At 28.8% G+C, this 20,104-nt stretch overlaps 1 protein-coding gene across 2 annotated transcripts in view; it reads right to left on the bottom strand.

The window, feature by feature from the left end:
* Positions 1–905: 905 nt before the first annotated feature.
* The window catches only part of rictor (rapamycin-insensitive companion of Tor), a 35,332-nt gene continuing 16,133 nt past the window's right edge, over positions 906–20,104 (bottom strand). Inside the window, exons 5-33 of one of the 2 annotated variants that reach the window (XM_067280921.1) lie at positions 19,047–19,369; positions 18,752–18,921; positions 18,615–18,682; positions 18,458–18,525; positions 18,293–18,375; positions 18,105–18,192; positions 16,817–16,907; positions 16,675–16,741; positions 14,221–14,301; positions 12,561–12,661; positions 12,294–12,471; positions 10,204–10,302; positions 8,284–8,466; positions 8,122–8,181; positions 7,904–8,052; positions 7,693–7,819; positions 7,461–7,625; positions 7,235–7,390; positions 7,049–7,158; positions 4,526–4,706; positions 4,322–4,428; positions 3,083–4,234; positions 2,652–2,817; positions 2,522–2,570; positions 2,306–2,452; positions 2,071–2,226; positions 1,868–1,991; positions 1,657–1,795; positions 906–1,571 (exon numbers count right to left, since the gene is read on the bottom strand). In XM_067280921.1, coding sequence (XP_067137022.1) covers positions 1,491–1,571; positions 1,657–1,795; positions 1,868–1,991; positions 2,071–2,226; positions 2,306–2,452; positions 2,522–2,570; positions 2,652–2,817; positions 3,083–4,234; positions 4,322–4,428; positions 4,526–4,706; positions 7,049–7,158; positions 7,235–7,390; positions 7,461–7,625; positions 7,693–7,819; positions 7,904–8,052; positions 8,122–8,181; positions 8,284–8,466; positions 10,204–10,302; positions 12,294–12,471; positions 12,561–12,661; positions 14,221–14,301; positions 16,675–16,741; positions 16,817–16,907; positions 18,105–18,192; positions 18,293–18,375; positions 18,458–18,525; positions 18,615–18,682; positions 18,752–18,921; positions 19,047–19,369 — 4,669 coding nt within the window. In that variant the 3' untranslated portion in view covers positions 906–1,490. Of the gene's footprint in view, positions 1,572–1,656; positions 1,796–1,867; positions 1,992–2,070; positions 2,227–2,305; positions 2,453–2,521; positions 2,571–2,651; positions 2,837–3,082; positions 4,235–4,321; positions 4,429–4,525; positions 4,707–7,048; positions 7,159–7,234; positions 7,391–7,460; positions 7,626–7,692; positions 7,820–7,903; positions 8,053–8,121; positions 8,182–8,283; positions 8,467–10,203; positions 10,303–12,293; positions 12,472–12,560; positions 12,662–14,220; positions 14,302–16,674; positions 16,742–16,816; positions 16,908–18,104; positions 18,193–18,292; positions 18,376–18,457; positions 18,526–18,614; positions 18,683–18,751; positions 18,922–19,046; positions 19,370–20,104 lie in introns of those variants that run through there. The other variant, XM_067280922.1, reaches the window with a different exon arrangement.

Here is a 20,104-nt window from a genome sequence, read left to right as displayed (position 1 = left end):
ATCTTATTATCGCATTGGTTTCCATAAGAAGTAAACTGGAGTAATAGTGACACCCGGTATACATTGACAGAACTTTAAATCGAGCAAACTGCTGTGTCATTGTACAATGTTAGAGCACTGACAAGCGGTTCTGGATTTCAGAAATGTTAAATAATAATTTTTTGAAGATACACTGTAAAACGAGGCTCTACTGTTTTAGGCAGAAGTGTTACGCTGCTACATTTTTGCACATTTGTAAGTATGGTTAAAAAAGTTAACTCACTCCTAGTGCCACCAAATTGAGATCAGCAAGTAGAGATCTTCTCCAACTTAACATTCTGAACAACATTGAATACCTTAGTCTCAAGTATATTAATTGAGAAAAAATATGCACAAACAGTATAAGTTTCTTAGGACTTGGTTAATATCCAAGTTGAGTTTTGAATATTTAAGTACAGTAGAGCATCGATTATCCGACTGAATTGGGGACTGGGATTGGTCAAATAACCGAATAGTATATTAGTATATCGCTATTAACCTACTTTGCGTTGAATTTTCATTGATATTAAGCCTACAAATTTTTTTTTTTAAATAATAATCGTCGCTATTGTATCGTTAAAAATTATTTCTTTATTTTGCACAAAATAAAGAAAAAGTAGAAAATTAAATCTCATTTAAATACTGGCGGCTCTTACATGGTCGAGCCAGTGTTGCCAGCTAAAACACGCAAAAATTTAACAAAAATAATAATAAAGTAGCCAAGACATAGCCAAATATTGTAGCGCCACATCACTAGCAGACAATTGAATTTGTCGACTAGAACGCGGTCGGTCGATCGAGGGTCGGATAATCGATGCTCTACTGTATATTGATTTATTGAATGTAATACCTCATACTAAATTTAAGATATTCTAATAAATACAGAATTTATGTCCAAACGATAATTACAAATTTATTTTGATCATATGTACAATTTGTACACTTAAGTTTTTTTATACAGTAGGAATGATATTATATGACTAATTTATCTGCATAATTTAACTGACATTATCACTTTAAAATTTATCTGCAAAATTTAATTTCAGCTGCTCTCCAAAACTTGATTACTCCTTTGATTACATATGATGTTCAATTTTTCTTTATCTACAAAAAAGTTTTTTTTTTTTATGAAACTACAATCGCATTATTACAGATATAATTGTCAGTCGTCTGCTGCATATTCTGCAATTTTTAAAACTGGAATGTATTATTGATAATTATTATGCTATTAATTTTGAAAAAGTTTTCAGGGCAATAAATAAAAACATTCCATTTAACAAAGGAAGGATAAGGGCAACAGATTATTATTCTCTCTTATAAAATATATTATTCTACTGTACAGAAATATGATTGTTTTCTTTACACTTCATTTGTATAACATTTTGGGAGACTGAGTTTTGAAAAATTACTTAATTGTATGATTAAATTTGTTTTTTGGCATGCTAATACTAGGACTACGACCAAAGTATCGCTTAAGTTTCTGAACTTTCGACTGTTGGAAGCGATACCGTTTTCGGAATTGTTTCTAAAAGAGCTTCTGCATCCGTGTATATCTACATTAAAAAGATAATGTATGATTAATTTTTCAAAAGTGTGTCCCAAACCTTTTGTGATATATTTTCAAATGTAGAGGTTTACCTCGTGAAAACTGGCATCCCAAAATAACTCTTGTAGAAATCTGCGAGCACCGAGCCTAAAGCTGTAATTGGCTAAATACAAACTGATTTCGGTATATAAACAAATGTCTTGAAAAATTTTTGGAAATTTTTGCTTCAAGCTGAAACGAGAAGAAATATGTAAATGTAATATTTTCAATCGGTGGTAAAATACGACCGATTGAATTTCTTACTTGAGAAGTCCTTGCTCTGACGACTTGAGAGCTATAGAACTGCTCATGTTAGTAACAAAACGCATAATTTCCTTATAAATCATTGACGTGTTGAAGGATGACTCTTCATTTAGTACATAATTTTCTGCAAATGAAAATGGATTCATTTTAATAAAAATGCATATGGACATATAAGTAATGCATACAGAAAATGTTTTACTTACTGGCTTCTGTACTACTAGGACTTGTTAAACTGCTGACAGAAACATTCATTGTCTTTACATCATCTTTACATTTTAATGGAGGTACCTCGTTTTCTATTTTACTTTCACAAGGACTAGATAATTCACGATTTTCTAGAAAATTATCTTCATCTGTTTCTACAAGAAACAGAACAACATTTCTTTTAAATTTAAATGTATTTCTTAAATCTAGTTAGAGAAAAATCTAACTATTTACCATCAGTGGTAACATCAGCTAATTCAACTTTTTTCAGCGTGTACCACTTCTTGCAGACTAAGCAGTTATTTGTAGAATGTAAAACAAGACCATTGTTTGAAGATTGATTTTCAGGCATCTTCCAAGTATTAAGGTTCTCTCTTTCATCTACTAATAAAATCTTTAATTGTTAATCACAAATTTAAAAAATGCATGTGTATCATCATAAATTGTTACCATTCTGAGTGTCTGATGCACATGTGCCGCATTCTCGACATTCGTGTAACTAAAAGTTTACGTAAAATTCGGTTTACTTAAAGAAGCCTCGGCAAATAACTTAAATAATATTTAAAAATTTATACTCAACTGATAATATCATTCTATAATCTACAGGCAAACTCAGGCCAATGTATAACACTTCTGAAGATACTTCGGACGACTTTCCTACGCTGCTGGATAGAGTGGAAGACTGGCTTGATGCGGACGGTTTACAGGGCACGATATTCTCTGTCAGATCCAAGCAGTCGGATCCTCTGAGCACAGATGTTACTCCTAATTAAGGTCACATTTCTTGTGCTTAAGACCGACTTAAGAACTACTTTAATCATTAAGTTAACAGATAATAAAGATCAGAAATTAAGTTTTTTTTCTATGTTAAATCAGAAATAAGCCCTTCATTTTTGAAGAAAAAATAATATTTATTGTATAAGTTAATATATATTAAATATTTCAAAAAAAATAATCTAATTAGACTACTTAATCTAACTTAAGATATAGCATAATTTACTATATACTTACAATTCTTGACAGTTTAAAAGATTTGGTTCTAAACTTTGAGATTTTAAATTTCTCTTTTCCAACCAATTTGATTTTTCTTCGTCAAATGACATTGACTGAATACGCTTACGTTGAATATCTTTTAAGGTAACATAGCCCAAAGCATCTCTAGCACTTGTGAAACTAAAAGTACAGGATGTACCATCAGGTGAACTTGGATTGTAAATATATGACATGGATCTATTCACGTACGACTGTTTCGTAATCATGGATCCATGTATATGATCTAGACATGGTGTTGATCTGTTAGACATGGTATTGAGTGACGTAGAACTAGCAATAGGAGACAATGTCTGCGCATGATCAGAATGATATAACCTAGGTGCAGCTGAATCACATGAACTTATACCACTTGTTGTAGAATCTGTAGAACTTCCTGATCGACTTTTACTTGTATGAGAACTTTCATTACTGCTACTTCGTAACCCTTTTGTACCTAAAGAGTATTGAGGAATAGTTTCTTTCTTATTAGACACTTCTAGATCACTAATGCTTCTTTCCTTGACTGAATTTTCATTTGTTGCATCTTGAGTTCCACCAAAAGAACTAGACCTGTCTTTGATAACATCATTTGAACCAATTTTCCATACAACTTCGGGTCTCGACAATGATTTTTCTTTGTCCAGACTATCACATTCCAGTTTGTAAAGAGGATTAGTGTTTGATCTGCAATCTGATGATGATCGTGGCCTGGTTTGGCAAGGCTGATGATTATTTATAAATGGCAAAGTTTGTACACTTGGAAGAATGCCACCTTCTCCATAATCCTTGTTCCATTTAACAGAGTGCCTATTAATAGGTATTAAGCTATCATCTAAATCTAAACTGTAAGAACTTGGCAAACTTTGAAACTGGGACAGAGTTTCATTTTCAGATTTAACAACAAATGAAAAACTGGAAGAAAGACATTCTAACCATTCACTATCACCACTGCTGACAGACCAAGTATATGATCTACAATCATCTTGAGGAAATTCATCCAAAGTTGTAGTGTTTAACACAATTGGCCACTTATCATCATGGGCTCGGCGCACTGTTTCCCATCCATACTGCATTAATAAGTCCGCACCTTCTGGAGTAGATGACAACAGACCCAAAACATAAAAACAAGTTCTGAGGGGGAAAAAAATACAAAAATGAATAATTTCTAATTAGATCTAGTAAATTTATTCAAAAATTAAGTGTATGATATTTCTTTACCCTCTTATAGAGAAAACTGTTGCTTCTTGTGCTAATTTTATGATTTGTGGGATAACATTTGCTTCTAAAATTGTAGGAAGTGCAATGGAAGACATTCCAACATGCCCCTAAAATATGAATTAAAAAAATTCAGTATTATTAAATTAAATTGACTTGGTAACCTTATACTTATTGAAAAAAAACAATGTCTTTAAAAAATCTTACAATTGCCCACAGAGCTGCTTTTAAATGAAGAATGTTACTTTCTGAAACATAATTAGCAGTTTTGATGATATCATACAATGGACTAAGGCAATCTTCATTTAGTAGTAACTCAAAGCCCTCTTTATGCCTTACAAGCTGGCCATACATATGTGGTGGTACGAATGCAGTACAGATTTCACGTCTGAAAGTAATGAAAAATAACACTTTAACCTATCTGGTGTTGAATTTTTTTGATGTTAAGCCTAATGCAATCACACATTTTAGAAAAAAAATAATTGTGGCTACTGTATCCTTCCAAATTACTTTATATTTTACACACAAAATACACATATTAGGAAATGTAAAAAAAAAAAATTATTTCAGAAGTTAGTTTTAGTGATAAATCTCAAAGCAAGGAACAATGCATAGTGGAACAGAACATTGTACTGTATACACTGATAGTATGATTCTACTCGCTTTTTGTTTGCCAAACAGACTTTAGACACTCTGGTTGGATGGTTTTATTTCCGTTGGTGGTATAAAACTAGGAAAATGCCGTTCGGATAAACATAATGGATTTTTGTGTGACAGTCAACCACAGTGGGCTACATGTCTGTGTGAAACTTTCCCATCACTTCTCTAGTAACAGACATTCGAAAATCAAGAAATGATATCTGTTTCTTTGTATGTTGGCAATACAAAACAAGCATTATATAGTGCAATATCCAACATATGAAAAAACACTTTTTTTTATACTATTTCACCATTTTTCTTATGCAACATATATCACTCCGTCACACGGATTGATTCCATCCATATTACAATTATAATCTAAAATGCAATTCGGCTTCATTATTACATCTCATCTGTTATGTTTACCAGCATCAGAGAATGTTGTTACTCGTCGTACTTAGAATTGTCACATCCCCTTTATCTTTCCAACAAAACACAGACAATTCATCTTTCTGGCAGGTTATAAATTCCCCTTCCTTTAATTTATGGTCAGGAAAATTGCATGGCATTCCAATCCAATTTTTGTTCACAGTTCCACATACGTTCGTTTCTCCAGAAGGTCAGTGAAGTGAAAAACCTGTCTAAAACACCTGTGATTCTTACTGAGCAATGGTTTTAATAAGGTAAGTACAACTTTCTCACCTTGCCCACCTTCAAAATTTCCACATTATAGTTTACCAGGAGCTACAATCAACAGAAAGTACAAACATATCCTGTTTGTGACTCGCAAATTTCAAAGCTTTTTATGCCAAAATGAGCACGCTTGCTTGATATATATTGTCTAAATTCCAGTCTGCCTTTCCATAACATAAGACTTTCATCTACACAGACATTTTCATCTGGGATGTAAGCATATTTGACCTGTGGCATAAATGATCAATAACACCTGAGGCTTGATTATTGTCTGTGAAATACAAACATGACAATAACAGCAGAAAGCGATTGCTCGACATCACACTCGAAAAAACAGAGTATAAAAAACATCTTCAATTGTAAACTACATGCTTAGGTGCAGTTTTCTGATGATACTTGTGACTATTATAAGTCCTATAAATTGTCCAATTTCTGGATTTGTTGTTGGTTTCCAGTTTTTTATATGACTATTTTCCTGTAAATCATCACAGTTCAAACTATCACCATACCTGTTTGTTTCTTCAATGATCTTGTCTACAAGTTCATCGAAAAATATACTAAAACAGTCAAATGGTGTAGCGTCACTCCGTAAATTACATTGGATTCCTGCTGGTTCTGTGAAACTGTTTACTTGAGGGTTCTGAAGTTCATATGAATTCCAACCATCACTACTAAATCATGGATGTTTTGCACTATTATATCCTCAAGTACTACAGCGTGATTGGCCTCTGTATCCACTTGTAGTTGGTATTTCGTGATCAATATCACCACTGTCATCACTTACATTTTCATTTTTTATGTACTCATCGTTGCTGTCTGAAAATTCAGATTCGTCAGAACCTAAATTAAATAAATATTCAATTAATTCTGACTTATTCAAAGTGTTATTTCTACTAGTTGTTGCAATGTTGAAACACGAACTAATGGTCTACTTTCCTTTGTGATTCCTTGTAAACAACTAAACAACTACTCTTAGAATTGTAATATCCTGCAATGCAAAAACTAGATAGCATAACAATTCTTTTGGTATGAGTCACTAATTTCGAAATTCCGTACAAGTAGTGACATCCGATGTTTAAAAAAAAACATTCTGATGCAGAAATGAATATGTTCGTGGTCAATGGGTCAGGTCAAATGACATCAACATGAAAAGATTCGAGAAGAACATAGGACAGGTTAAAATGTTTTGTAATTCACCAGAAATAAATTTTTTAAAACATTTTCTTTGTTTTATTTTTATGGATCTGTATCAATTATTCATAAAAATTATAAAATACCACCTCACATGAAAATATGAGAATTTTTTCCAATAAACTAACAAGACTTTTTACGAAATATATCAAATTTAATGCTGAATAATTTTGTTATACTTAATTAAAATCATTAAGATTATTGTACCTAACATTGCTGCTTCGACGACCATAAGTACCATCTTCACCTTTGTGATGACAAGTTAATGCTTCATTTAAATATTCTTCAACAATTTTCACATATTTTAAATTGTATGTCTGTAATATTAATCTTTAATATTTATATCATACTAAATACAGTAATTATCATCATTAAAGCTAAACTACAACTTACATTGTGCCATTTGTGTAACTCGTGATTAAGAAAATTAGCATCTCTTAAAAAACGAAACCCACCCGAAACTGAAAGAAATCTCAATAAAAGAAGTAATCCCTTATCACCATAATGTAGAAGAGGAGGTCGAAGAGAAATCAGTGCTTCTAAATTTTCCTAAAAAGCAAAAATAATTTATATTACATAATATTAGGCACTTAGGATTTTTTTATATATGCAAACTTACCTGCACATCACAAGCTTCATCTAAAATATCTGCAGCAGCAAGCGAAACAGCACGGCAAGGATCATATAACTGAGTTATAAGTAATTCAATTGCCCATTTATGAAAATCAATAATTCTGGCTCTCATTAAGACTCTTAAATAATTTGTGGCATAAAGTCGAGCATTCTGTAACATAAACATTTGTTTTCTTGAAAAACTAAAAAAATACACAGTTAAGATGGAGAGATCATACCTCATTAGTTGATGTTAGCACTTTTGTTAATATTTTTCTAGAAAACCCATCTTTTGTGTAATCCAATGAGGAAACTACAAGTTTTATGTACAAATCATGGCTAGTAATACCAACAAGATCATATAAACTGAAAAATAAAGTGTTATAAAATGTATTATAAAATTATTCCATAATTTGATAATGTAATATACATATTTAAATAAATACATACTATTGTGATACACCAGATTTGTCAAGAAATTTTCTTCCTTTATTAGAACTAGATAATCTTCCAATAAAAAGAAAATATATATGACTTAAAGTGCTAACTAGACGAGTTGGACTAAGAACAGCATTAAGAGGTGCATTTTCTGTTGTGACCTGAAAATTGATAATTTAAAATATTTATACACTGAAGAATTCATCTGAAAAATATAACTGAATACTTACTTGAGATAAGCAGAGATTAACATCTGTAAGGAATTCATCTATAAATTCATATGCTTTGGTCTAAAGAAGAAAAAAGTTTCTTATTAAGTTATATATATATATTGATATATATATATATATATATATATATATATATATATATATAGCAATTTTAGATCTTACTTCTTCAGCCTCTAAGAGAAAATCAATCAAATGACAGCCAACAACACATATATGGCGACTGCGATCTTTCTCGGCTTCAATTTGCGAAAACTGTTTACTTGTTGGTTTGTAAAAATGCAAAAGTTTTTTGATAAAATTTCTATAATTATTATCTTCTAACTTTTTTAATGTTTCACAAGGCCACTATAAAATAAATATAAATTTCTATTTATTACAGACATCCTACTTTATAAAGTTTAGGTATTTTTTTTAAACTAATTCTTCAGCATTATCAAAAGCAAGCAGCAACATTTCCTTCATTGACAATTTTATTAACAGTTGAAAGATTTCTTAATATATTAAAAAAATTATTTTCTAAACAGAAAAATAATGTATCTTTTCACATTATGATTCAAATTATTTTTGGTAACTGTACATAAAAAAAATATTCAACTTAAGAAATAGTTAAGTTTAAAAACTTGATATTCAAACTTTTGTATATTCAAGAAAATTTACTAAGTAATTCTTAATTGAGCAAGTAGTTTCTTTTTTGTTTTGAATTTCTTTAAAATATATCTAATTCAGAACTGACCAATTTTAAACAGTTTTCTTAAATCCATGAAAATTCTCAACTAAAAAAAGAAGTTTTTTTTTACTGAATTTATTAATCCTATGTATAATAAACTGAATATTTTCATTTGAATTTTGTTTCTTTTTCATTCATATTGTTAACAAGTTCAAATCTCATTAAATTAAATATTTGGCTAAGAAACAGACTGCTTATCTTAATTCTTGACAATACTTTAAAATTTTAAATTAATATCCTTACAAGTCTGTCAATAAAAATAAAATAAAAACTGTAATTTAACTATTGTTACAATTTAATTCACAAGGTTGTTTATTTTAGAAACTTATAATAAATTCTTCAGAATGTGAAAGGATAAATTATAATCTATATAAATAAACCTGTACTGGTCAAAATGTTTGTTGCTGCATCAAGAGAAAATGCTTGAACATATTTTAACCAAACTTCATATTTTGAATCTGTCGGTTCAGAAGAAGGTTTATAGACACACATCTCAAACTAATATAATTATTGTATTGATAGAATTTAATTAAACTGTAATGGATTTCTATCTATCTATTTGTCTCTCTTCACTAGATGGTGACACATGAATTAGTATTTCCTTCAAAGGATTATCTATAAGAAAGATATATTATTGAAGTTTACTATTATATTAGAAGAACTGACATTAAAAAATAATTAGTTAATTAGCAAAATCTTCAAGGCATTAATAGGAATATTATGAATCTGTAACAAACAATTCTCTGCAGATATACTCTTTAGTTCAGTAAATATAATTTCACGAAATAAGTATCTCCCATCAACGATGGGTAACACAGCTAGTATATTCTGAATTCCTCAACAAAATCTGTTTACTTCATAAACTGTTAAATTTCTTTGAAAATTTTATACATTCTATAAATCCTAATAAATGATTTAAATTTAATATAACTAACATTAAAACAAAAACACATGATATAAACTTAAGATATTGATAAAAATTTAGATTTTTCTGAAAGTAAGAGCACCAATTTCTAAATCACTCATATGTTCATTTACCTTTTAATAATGATATTTTAAAATTAAACTATTCACCATTAAATAATAGCAAGGTTGAGGCTGAAGTTTTAAAAGTGAAAATATATACATCGGACGTTCGGCGCCGCTTTCCTGTAAGCCTAGAAGTTTGACAATGATGTTTGGAAAGTCAATGGAATCATGCTCGACATTCCAAACGCCATTGTCAAATTTCTAGGCTTACAGGAAAGCGGCAATGAATGTCTGATGTACACGTTTTCGCTTTTAAAACTTTGGCCTCAACCTCGCTAATATAAATACAGTTAAGAAAATATTTAATGAAAAAGTGAAAAATTTACCTTCAAAAGGCTACCAATTAATTCCCAATCCCAATCAGTATAATCTCTAATTGTAACTTGACTATCTTTAATTGCTTGAGAAATCATGTCATCAGCATCCTACAAAAATAGTTATTTTGAAATTTAAGTATAATGATTATATATATATAAACCTGCTGTTTATGTCAACATAAAATTTTATATTTGAAAGAAATATTCAAGATAAAAAAAAAATATTTATGTAAGTATTCAATAGGCAGACATTCTTAAAATTGCTCATAAAGTTTAACATTAATTTAAACTTTTTTTTTTTTGCAGATCTATAATTTAAATCATATTTTAGAATAAATACTCCTTTGACACTAACAACTCCATAATTGGGCTGCAATTTGAAAAAATTGCAACCTATAAATTTCCAATGTTATCCATCTGTCTTTCCTTAATCTATGGTAGCGGTCGGGGAACTGGGGTAAATTACGCCAAATGGAGTAAAAATGAAATTATGGGGATAAGGAATTTCTCCGAAATCTAAAGAGTAAAAGTTTTCAACGAAATTATTGTGTTCAAAATAATAAATAATAGACAAACCAAATAAAATTATTATTTTCATGAAACTTTTTTCATTTTCAGTGTAAAATGATTCAATAAATAATGTTTAATTTAAATCTGTATAGATTTTCTCCTTTTCAAAATAAGGGGGGTAATGTCGACTTACACAAATATATTTTGGGGTAATGGCTAAAAAGGTTCCCCACCCTGATCTATGGTCTTGGCTTTCATCTATCTAATTGTTCTCGAACGGCATTAGATACATGAAAGCCAAGACCAGATAAGGAAAGCTTAGGAGCAGGAGGCTCTGATTAACTACATATGAATGTCCAATGCAAATCAGAAGTCACATTATTTCAATTCAAAAATTTTCCCCTGAAAGTTAGATGACCACAACAACTCGATTGCTAGCAGGAAAGTGATGTACAGGGGCAAGACACTTACTAATTTGAGGTGGATATATATATTAGTATAAAATAAAAAGTATTTTATTTTATATTAGTACGTATTTTAAACTAAATTAAAAATTATTAAAAATATGATTAAAAATTACAGCCTGGCATTGTGACGACGTCACGATAAATAATTGCTCATAAACATTAGATTTAAACAATACTGATAATAAAGTTCAAGGAGAAACACTCTTCTATTATGATTAAATGTTTTTAAACAATTTATGTCTCATCATTTAGATTAACATTTGAGATCAAATATGTTCAATTCTTAATATAAATCTTTAAATATTTCATGTTTAATGTTTTGAAAGAACCAAATAATTTAACATAAAACATAGGCAACAAACATAACTTGTTTTTAATTAAAATATTGAAAAAAAATCATTTTAACAGAAGATTATTTCATTTCATAGGTTATTTATTTTGCATTAACATATAATAAATCAGCTATAATTTTTTAAAAATTAAATACAGACAAATTAATGTTTGTAATGTAAAGTGTTATATCATCTCTTTTCCTGCGTTTGATGAACTTTATGACCCAAATCCATAGGTCATTTTTATTTTATTCAAAATCAAATTATGATTAGTCTTCAATCACTCTTAGACGGACAGTTATCAATTCAGAGATCACAAATTTGGCCTACTTTCCTTTGTATATTTGTCTTCCCTCTTTAAATGCTTCTCTACCTTCCTTTTATCTAATAAGTCTCTAATATGTGCTTCCAATATGCCACTTATTTATTTACTAAGAAAAAGGAATATCCTGTGCTTACCACTACTTCGACCTTCCTGACTTAAGAATTATATAACAGTTTTGTGTTTAACTAGATAAACATTTCCATTAAAACTAGAATTTAATTTAATTCAATCTACATATAAATTTTACCAATATCAATTGGCAAAACTGACATTTGCTATTGAATTTAAGAAAAGGCTGATTAAATCAGTAATAAGTATGATAAATATCAGCAGCATTTAACTGAGTAAAAGTAATTTTTATTGCAACTGAATAAAATATAAATATTTCTATTAATGTAAAATTTGTTGAACCACGAGAAAATAATTTTATTTTATATAGAAATAACTAATGTAATAATAACTTACTTTTCGAAGATAATGCCATAATTTTGTACGACTGATAGTATCACCGAAATGCTTGTCTTTTTTCCTAATAGGATTACAGAAATGTAACAATTGATCTAAGAAAAGACTACAAGGTACCACATCTCGTTTCTTCAGCACATGAATACGATTCAAGTAAGATATAGCAGTACTGGCCTGACTAGAAAGTAAGTAACATAAAATGATTTATACAAGCAAAAACTAAATCAAAGAAATAAGAATGTGAAAATGTTTTTCATTCCGTCTTACTTTCTTCGGTGAGGTGAAGATTCAAAGGAAGTAGCCATCGATATTAAAGTAGGAAGACAATTACAATGATGACTACATTCAGATGGTAAAAGTTGATTGGCCTGAAATAAAAGTAAGAAATTAACTTTCTTTGTTTAGTTATATATACAAAATTACACATGCAATTCGTTTATTTAAAAAATTAATTTTACAAATGGAGAACCATAAATGAATTGAGAATGTTAGTAAAATTTTATTTGATTATGCTTAAATATATTTTGTCAAGAAATATTTTATATAACAGTCAAGCAAGTGTAGAAGTAACTATATATTTTAAGATCTTTAATCAGAAATTTCTCAAACTTTTGATAAAAATTATAATATCAATCCTGTCAGATGCATTTTCTTTTTTGCAAAATAAGCTTTAACAAATTATTCATCCATTTACAGATTACAATGAACAATAAGAAAAATGTGCAAAAGCAAATTCCTTATTATAAATTATTAATTTTTATTGTGTCAGCCTGTTGCAATTAATTCTACTGAATACAGAAGAGAAATATAATGGAAATTGCATGATATATATAATTATGCATTTCTTTGTATGCATCAAAACTACTGTACAAAAATATTTCAAAATGATCTTATACAAACATGAGAGTATTTTATTCTTTTTCAATAGAAAACTTCTCAAAAAGAAAAAGAATTTCTTTTGTACTACTTTAAAACTTATTAAATAATTTAATTTTAGAAAACATTTTTTGGATATTTTGCATTTTTATTGATTTATGAATAAAATCAGCATTTTTTAAATTGTATCATATGACTTCTATTCTGTGGTCATTTTTTAAAATTAATGATTTGTAGAAAAACTTCACTTTTATATGAAAAAAATAAAAACTGCTAATACCATCAATATAATTTTCTTGTTTCATGTTCAATGCTGGTTTTCTAATTAATCATCTGATTAATTGCAAACTATATCAGAATATACTTCAAGATAATTTTTACTTCTTTAAAATGGCTTCAAAAAGTTAAGATTTCAGAACTAAAATTCAATTATTGTAATAAAAAATTAAAATTTCAGATTCAAAACTTTGTTTTTAATTAAATTAATGAATATACTAAAAATATGCATATATGTAACAATTCAATCCATTACTCCAATGAATTTAATTAATTGGAGTAATGGATTGAAACAAAGTGTTGGATTATCAGGCTATAATAAGGGTTTAATAATAATGGATTAAAATTTACATTAAAATAACCAATTCTGTAATTAATATAAAATATTAATGATAAATATGAACTGTTAGTAGTTGAATATTTAAAATATTTAGTCAATACTGACTATTGAAATTTAGAATAAAGTATAACAAACATATTCTTGGCTTTAATTCTGTGACAATACAACTATTCACCACTTATTTTCTCTTAGATGAGCATTTGATGAATTATCCAACTCTCAAAAATTGTTGTATCTTATAATGCATGCTCTTATATTCTTAAGTTAATTCTTATAAATGATTTTTTAACATTCAGATGAATGTAGAAATTTCCTAGAATGGTCTAGAAAATTTTGTTTAAAAATCTTTTTCACATACATTCTTAATTTATGTGATAATTTCCATGAATGCTATATTACACAACTATAATTCAAATTAACAGATTATTTACTTACCATATGTAGTAATTCACCAAGTAAAATAACAGCCCTTACAGATATAAAATTATCATCAGCAGTTACAACATCTACTAAGGCCTAAAAGATAAATATGCATTATATACCGTCTAAAGCTTTTTACGATAATATAAACAACATTATAATTATCAAAGGTAATTGTAAAGGTCGCTTTTAGCGTCCTGAGTCGAAAGCCGCACGACAGGATAATTAGTCCCACCTGGAGCTGGGGCCATAAACGGCCGGAAGGATCAAAGGAGTAGCGTCTCCGCTTAAGGGTCATGTGTTGGCCATGTGCCGGCCAGCTTGGGAAAAAAAATGTAAATAAAGCACGGACGCAAATGTAAGCTACGTCGGCGGGAAATAGGGCGGACGTCTTTGAAAGCTCTAAGAAAGGGAAGGAACTGATTGGTCGCAGGAGGTAGTAGCAGGATCCCTTAAATTGGTAGGGTGGCGAGAAAAACAGGGAGAAAGGGCGAGAGACCGGATACGTGGTGATCTCTGACACTAGGCAAGCCTTTGAGGTGTATAGAGAGAGCATTCTCCTCTTGGAAAGTCCTCCGGAAAAAGGTTAGTGTAGAGACGGACGGCCACGCGGTTGAGCCATCTCCGGAAAAGCGACTTGAGTTCCCCGGACAGACAAGCCGACGTGCGACATCACAGCTTTGTTACATTAGCGTATGTAATGTTGTTGAACATTGTACAGACTTTGTAAATATTTGTAGTGTAAATAAACTGTATATAACTACTTGTTGAGTGTGGAGGTGTAGCTTTCCTCGAACCATCTAACGGACATTCTCGAGTTGTAAAGAACAACTCGAGACGGAACATTCGTAAAGATCTCGTGACGGATAATAAGGATCTTCACTGTAATTTTTCATAATTACTGCTGTTATTCACTAAAATTTAAATAAAAAATTTATAAACAAACAATTTGATACTTTAACAGTTATAAAATTTATAGTTTTTATAATGAAATTTTTTTCAATTTTAATCATAAAAGAAATTTAATTGTGTTTCAGATTAACCTTGTATTCTAAAATTTTTATTAATTGTTATTGTAATTTTTATGTCAATGTTACCGGCAAAACCCCATTTTACACCAAACTAGTTTGGCATAAGCATGTCAGGCCAAACTAGTTTAGAATTATTATTAAAGTATATTAATGGTTAAAATAAAATTAAAAGGCAATCAATTATATGAACAATATTTATTCACACATAGTCTATTAATTATAAAAAACAGGATTAATGTTATACCCTACGTATCGAAGGTGGCGGCTCGTCTCAGAGTCCAGCAATCAGAAGACATGGAACTGTGGAGACGCGCGTTCTAACCTAACCTAACAAATTACCATAATTATTAAGTAGACTATGTTTGAATAAATATTGTTCATCTAATGGATTGCCTTTTAATTTTATTTTAACCATTAATATACTTGAATAATAATTCTAAACTAGTTTGGCCTGACATGCTTACGCCAAACTAGTTTGGCGTAAAATCGGGTTTTGCCAGTAACACATATATTTCAATATAAGATTAATTTCTTCAGTGATAAAATAGATGTTACTTATTATCAATAATGTTTTTTCAAATTTTTCTCTGTTTACAACTAGCTTTTGAATTGCAATCAGATCATTTCAGCTTAAGAAACACTACAGACAAACCAAGAATTTAAATGTTTCCATGCCAAACAAAGACTTCTTAACAGTTTTCCATGATTAACTTTTCAATCCAGTCAAATAAATCGCATCAAGCAGAGTGAAAATTCAAATATTGGATACAAAAAATTTGGAAAGGGAAAATAATATATAGAATGTATCTGAACTGTAATTGTGAGAAAAGTTAATATAGAATATTTTAAACACGTTTCAGCTTATCATCCAATTCTGAACTTTTCAATAAAAGAAATGGGCAATATTTAAAAAGTGTTTTCTTTTAGATGTTGTTCATAAATGTAACTACAAATAAATAGATAAAACTGAAACAGAAATATTTTATTGGTTATCATCTACATATGCTTTATTATCTTCTTATATGGTCTAGATACTCTGTATAATGTACTGTACTCTTTTAATTTTTGTTGTTGTTGGTTTAATTTTTTGTGTGTATAATACAATTATGTGTTATGCAATTGTTTACAAGCCTAATTGTAAATGCCTCTTTCATGATTCAATTTTAATCCAATTTATAACATCGTTTTTATATAAAAACTTTTAAATTTTATGTTATTTTACATCTAAGATTTAACATTTAACATTGTGAATAAAGATAAAAGAATTTTATCGATGAAAGCAGACACACCAAGTCTAATATTTGTTATATTATAAATATGTCGATAAATACAGTATTAACTTTTATTATTTTAATATTAAAATATATTGTGGATGTAACTGAAAATTTTATTAATATTCAAGTCAATTTTAATAATTAAAATTTAATGTCAAATATACCTCTAGTAATCCTGTCTGAACAAAGGAGAGTAGAAGTAGTGCAAAATAGTTTTCAACTAGGTTCGTCCTAAATATTAGAATAATGATATTAATATATATAATATTTTATTTAATTACTTAAATTTAGATAAAAAATATATACCTGTATTTAATTACAGGAGATAAAATACTATTTCCTTCAGATGCTACAAAGCCTTCATAAATATGCCAGGAATCTCTCATAGTTGAAGGATCTAGAATATAATATATTTAAACATAAGACAATATAAAAGTGTAAAAGTGTAACTATGTAAAAACTACTATTTGTATATCTCTGCCAATTTTATTGAACAACACAATCATTAAATTAGAATTGAAATAATTACACCGAAAATTAAACTGTTTTATTAAATTTTTTGATTATTATTTGTATATTGCTATTGAGATAAAGGGAAAAATGAAAAAAATTATTATAAACTAATATTTTTTTTCTTGTTTGTTAAAAACACCATTTAAGATGGAAAATAAGGAAGTATTTTCACAAAAATTTAACATAATAATAAAGCATATACAGGGTAATTCAGAACTTATGGGACAAACTTTAAGTGGTGGTAGAGCACACAACAGAAAACATTTATTTTATATAGGAAAGTACGAGTGCAAGTGACATGTTGCGGCACAAACAAGAAATAACACATGAAAGGAAACAAATTGTTTACTTACAGCATTGTTGACTAGTGTGTCTTTACAGTAATGTTTACAATAATTGCTCAAAAATTGTGTCCAACAGTAATACACACTTGGCAGCATCGATGGAGTGACTGATACACTGTTTCAAAAATGCCAGATATTTCTCACACATGTGCAGCCGCAACAGATATTCAAGTGACCTCAGCAGAGTAAACTGGATTCTCATAAATGAGGGACATCAGATAAGAAGTTTGATGCATTTTTCAGCAATTATTGTAAACATTGCTGTAAAAACGTCAACAATGCTGTAAGTAAACAATTTGTTTCCTTTCATGTTTTATTTCTTATGTTTGTGCTTCAACATGTCACTTGTGCTCATTACTTTTCTATACAAAAAATGATTTTTTTGTCATGTGCTCTACCATCCCTTAAAGTTTGTCCCATGAGTTGTGAATTATCCTGTATACCTAAAAGTGTAACTATTTTAAAATTAAAAAAAAAAAAAGAATATATTATTGTTTTTAGACATGTGGTTATTAATATCAGGATAGAATCTAATCTAAATTTACAAAGGTCAATGTGAAAAGAGGACAACTTTCCATATATAAATCTAAAAAACAAAGAGGATACCAAGAAACAGGATTTATAACTAATGTTTAAACTCCAAGAGAAAAGTGGAAAATGTCAATAATAAGTAATTCATTCAAAAATTATTTAGCTAAAACAGTTGAAAAAGCGAAAAGAGTTAATAATTTTAATACCTGAAGAAAGAACTGCGGTAGAAAAGTCATCAGTCCATTCAGGAATTGGCAAACAAAAGACTTCATATAATATATCCATAATGTTTTTCTAATCAAGAATTTAACAAAATAATTACATTATTGATATAAAGATAATATTTCAATTTTATTATTTATTTTAATTATCATTATATTATAAACATATTTACCCTTATATCATTATATGGTAAATAGAGCATATCTATGAGTGACTGCAAACCAGCATGATCAGGCCTGCATAGATAAATTAATCCTAGAATGCAAATTATATATAAATCACTTTATAAAATTCCATATATTTTATAAGTATTTTATAAATTTTCAACAGAATTTACCAGGCCATGATCTTAAAATGGAAATGATTGCTAATTTACTGCAGGCAAAACGAGCTTCTTTATCATCACTAAAAATAAATAATCATCTTAATGTTAAAGTATATTATATTTCATTAAAAAAAAATGAATATAATCTCTATTATAGAAATATATTTACCTGATGAAATGATCTGATATGTCAGCTGAAAATTTGAAGTGACAATCTGTGAATGGTGCTAAGATTTGCTAAAAAATAAAAAAAGTGGTTTCATTACATTGAATGAACTAGTTAATGTTTCAAAATTTTTGTCTTACCTCAAGTGTTATAGAACTTCCTAATAAATGCCTAGTTTTTGGATCATTTAGAAGAAATAATATAACTCCTATTAAAGCTTCATCAATTTGTGGCTGCTGATTATCTAAAACATTCCTCAAAATTGCACTTAGTCCACCTGAATTAGCACATGATTCAGGATTCAATAATGCTAAAAAGTAGACAAATAATCTTGATATGTAATTTGTTGTTTTTAATACTTTTGAAAAATAATAAAAAAACTTCAAATAAAACATTAAAAGATAAAGTTGTAATTATTTATATAAATAATTATACCTAGTTCACTTAGGGCAGCCAAACAAGCTTTGACAAGAATATCTCTTTCTTGAATTCCATCATTAGCAATTGCTACTAAACAATTAGTCAAGGCACGAGGAAACTGCTGAGGATCTATACAAAGTAATTTTCTGACTAGACGTAGCGCTTGAACGCGTTCGATACGATTATCAAGCACTATATCCAAAGATCTAGCAATAAGAAGAGGCATCTGAACTCGACAAAATGCTTCGACGGAATCTCTATCTCTCAAGAGATACCTTAATGCTCTAAGACCTGCAGCACGAACTTCGCATGTTTCGTGAAGAAGAGCTACTCTTAAACTGTAAATAAAAATACATAAAAATAAATATAAAAAGTTATTTCGTAAAGTAATGAATTTTATGAAATAAATCTGTATAATAAAAAAAATTACATGTAGCAGATATTACAAAACTAAATACAATATTTTCTTTTTCTAACAGTCATAAAAGGTAAAGGCACTGATTTTGTAGACAGTCTTCTTAGTAAATGTAGTAAATAAAAAATTGTAATAAACCAATAAATTGTACATATATTGAATATCTGGAAAATAGACTATAGCTTAAGAAAAAACCTAATATATAATGTTTCATAATTTTAAAATCAGCAATGCTGTTGAACAACTAGATAGAAAAATTTTGGATATTTTATTTTTTTTTCTCTAATACAAAGTCTGTTGTCTGTAGTAAGTAGGACAAGAACAAAATATGCTCACAATTTGCAATAATATTCTTTGTTTGCAGTGCTTTAATATTTGTATTCATAAATATTTTATGAATAGTGCCACAAAATGGATATTTTATTGGCGGGACTTCATCCAATGAAAGGAGATGAGAGAAGACTGTGCCAACCTTTTCCAAAAAGCTGTTTGAATAAAAGAACTCAGAATAATTCTACTCCAGAACTTTTTACGAAGCAAGTTTCAAACTCAAAATTCTTACCGAAAATAAAAGCAAGTTCTGTTTATTCAGCAATAAATTGCTTCGGTTTATTTATATGATTGTGTGAATAAGAATAAAATTAAATAAAACAATCAT

Source organism: Centruroides vittatus, unplaced genomic scaffold (genome assembly GCF_030686945.1).
Source record: "Centruroides vittatus isolate TY-2023 unplaced genomic scaffold, ASM3068694v2 contig_900, whole genome shotgun sequence".
Classification (NCBI taxonomy): Eukaryota; Metazoa; Arthropoda; class Arachnida; order Scorpiones; family Buthidae; genus Centruroides; species Centruroides vittatus.
Note: the sequence above shows the minus strand (reverse complement) of the source record. Positions and strands in the feature narration are given on the sequence as shown.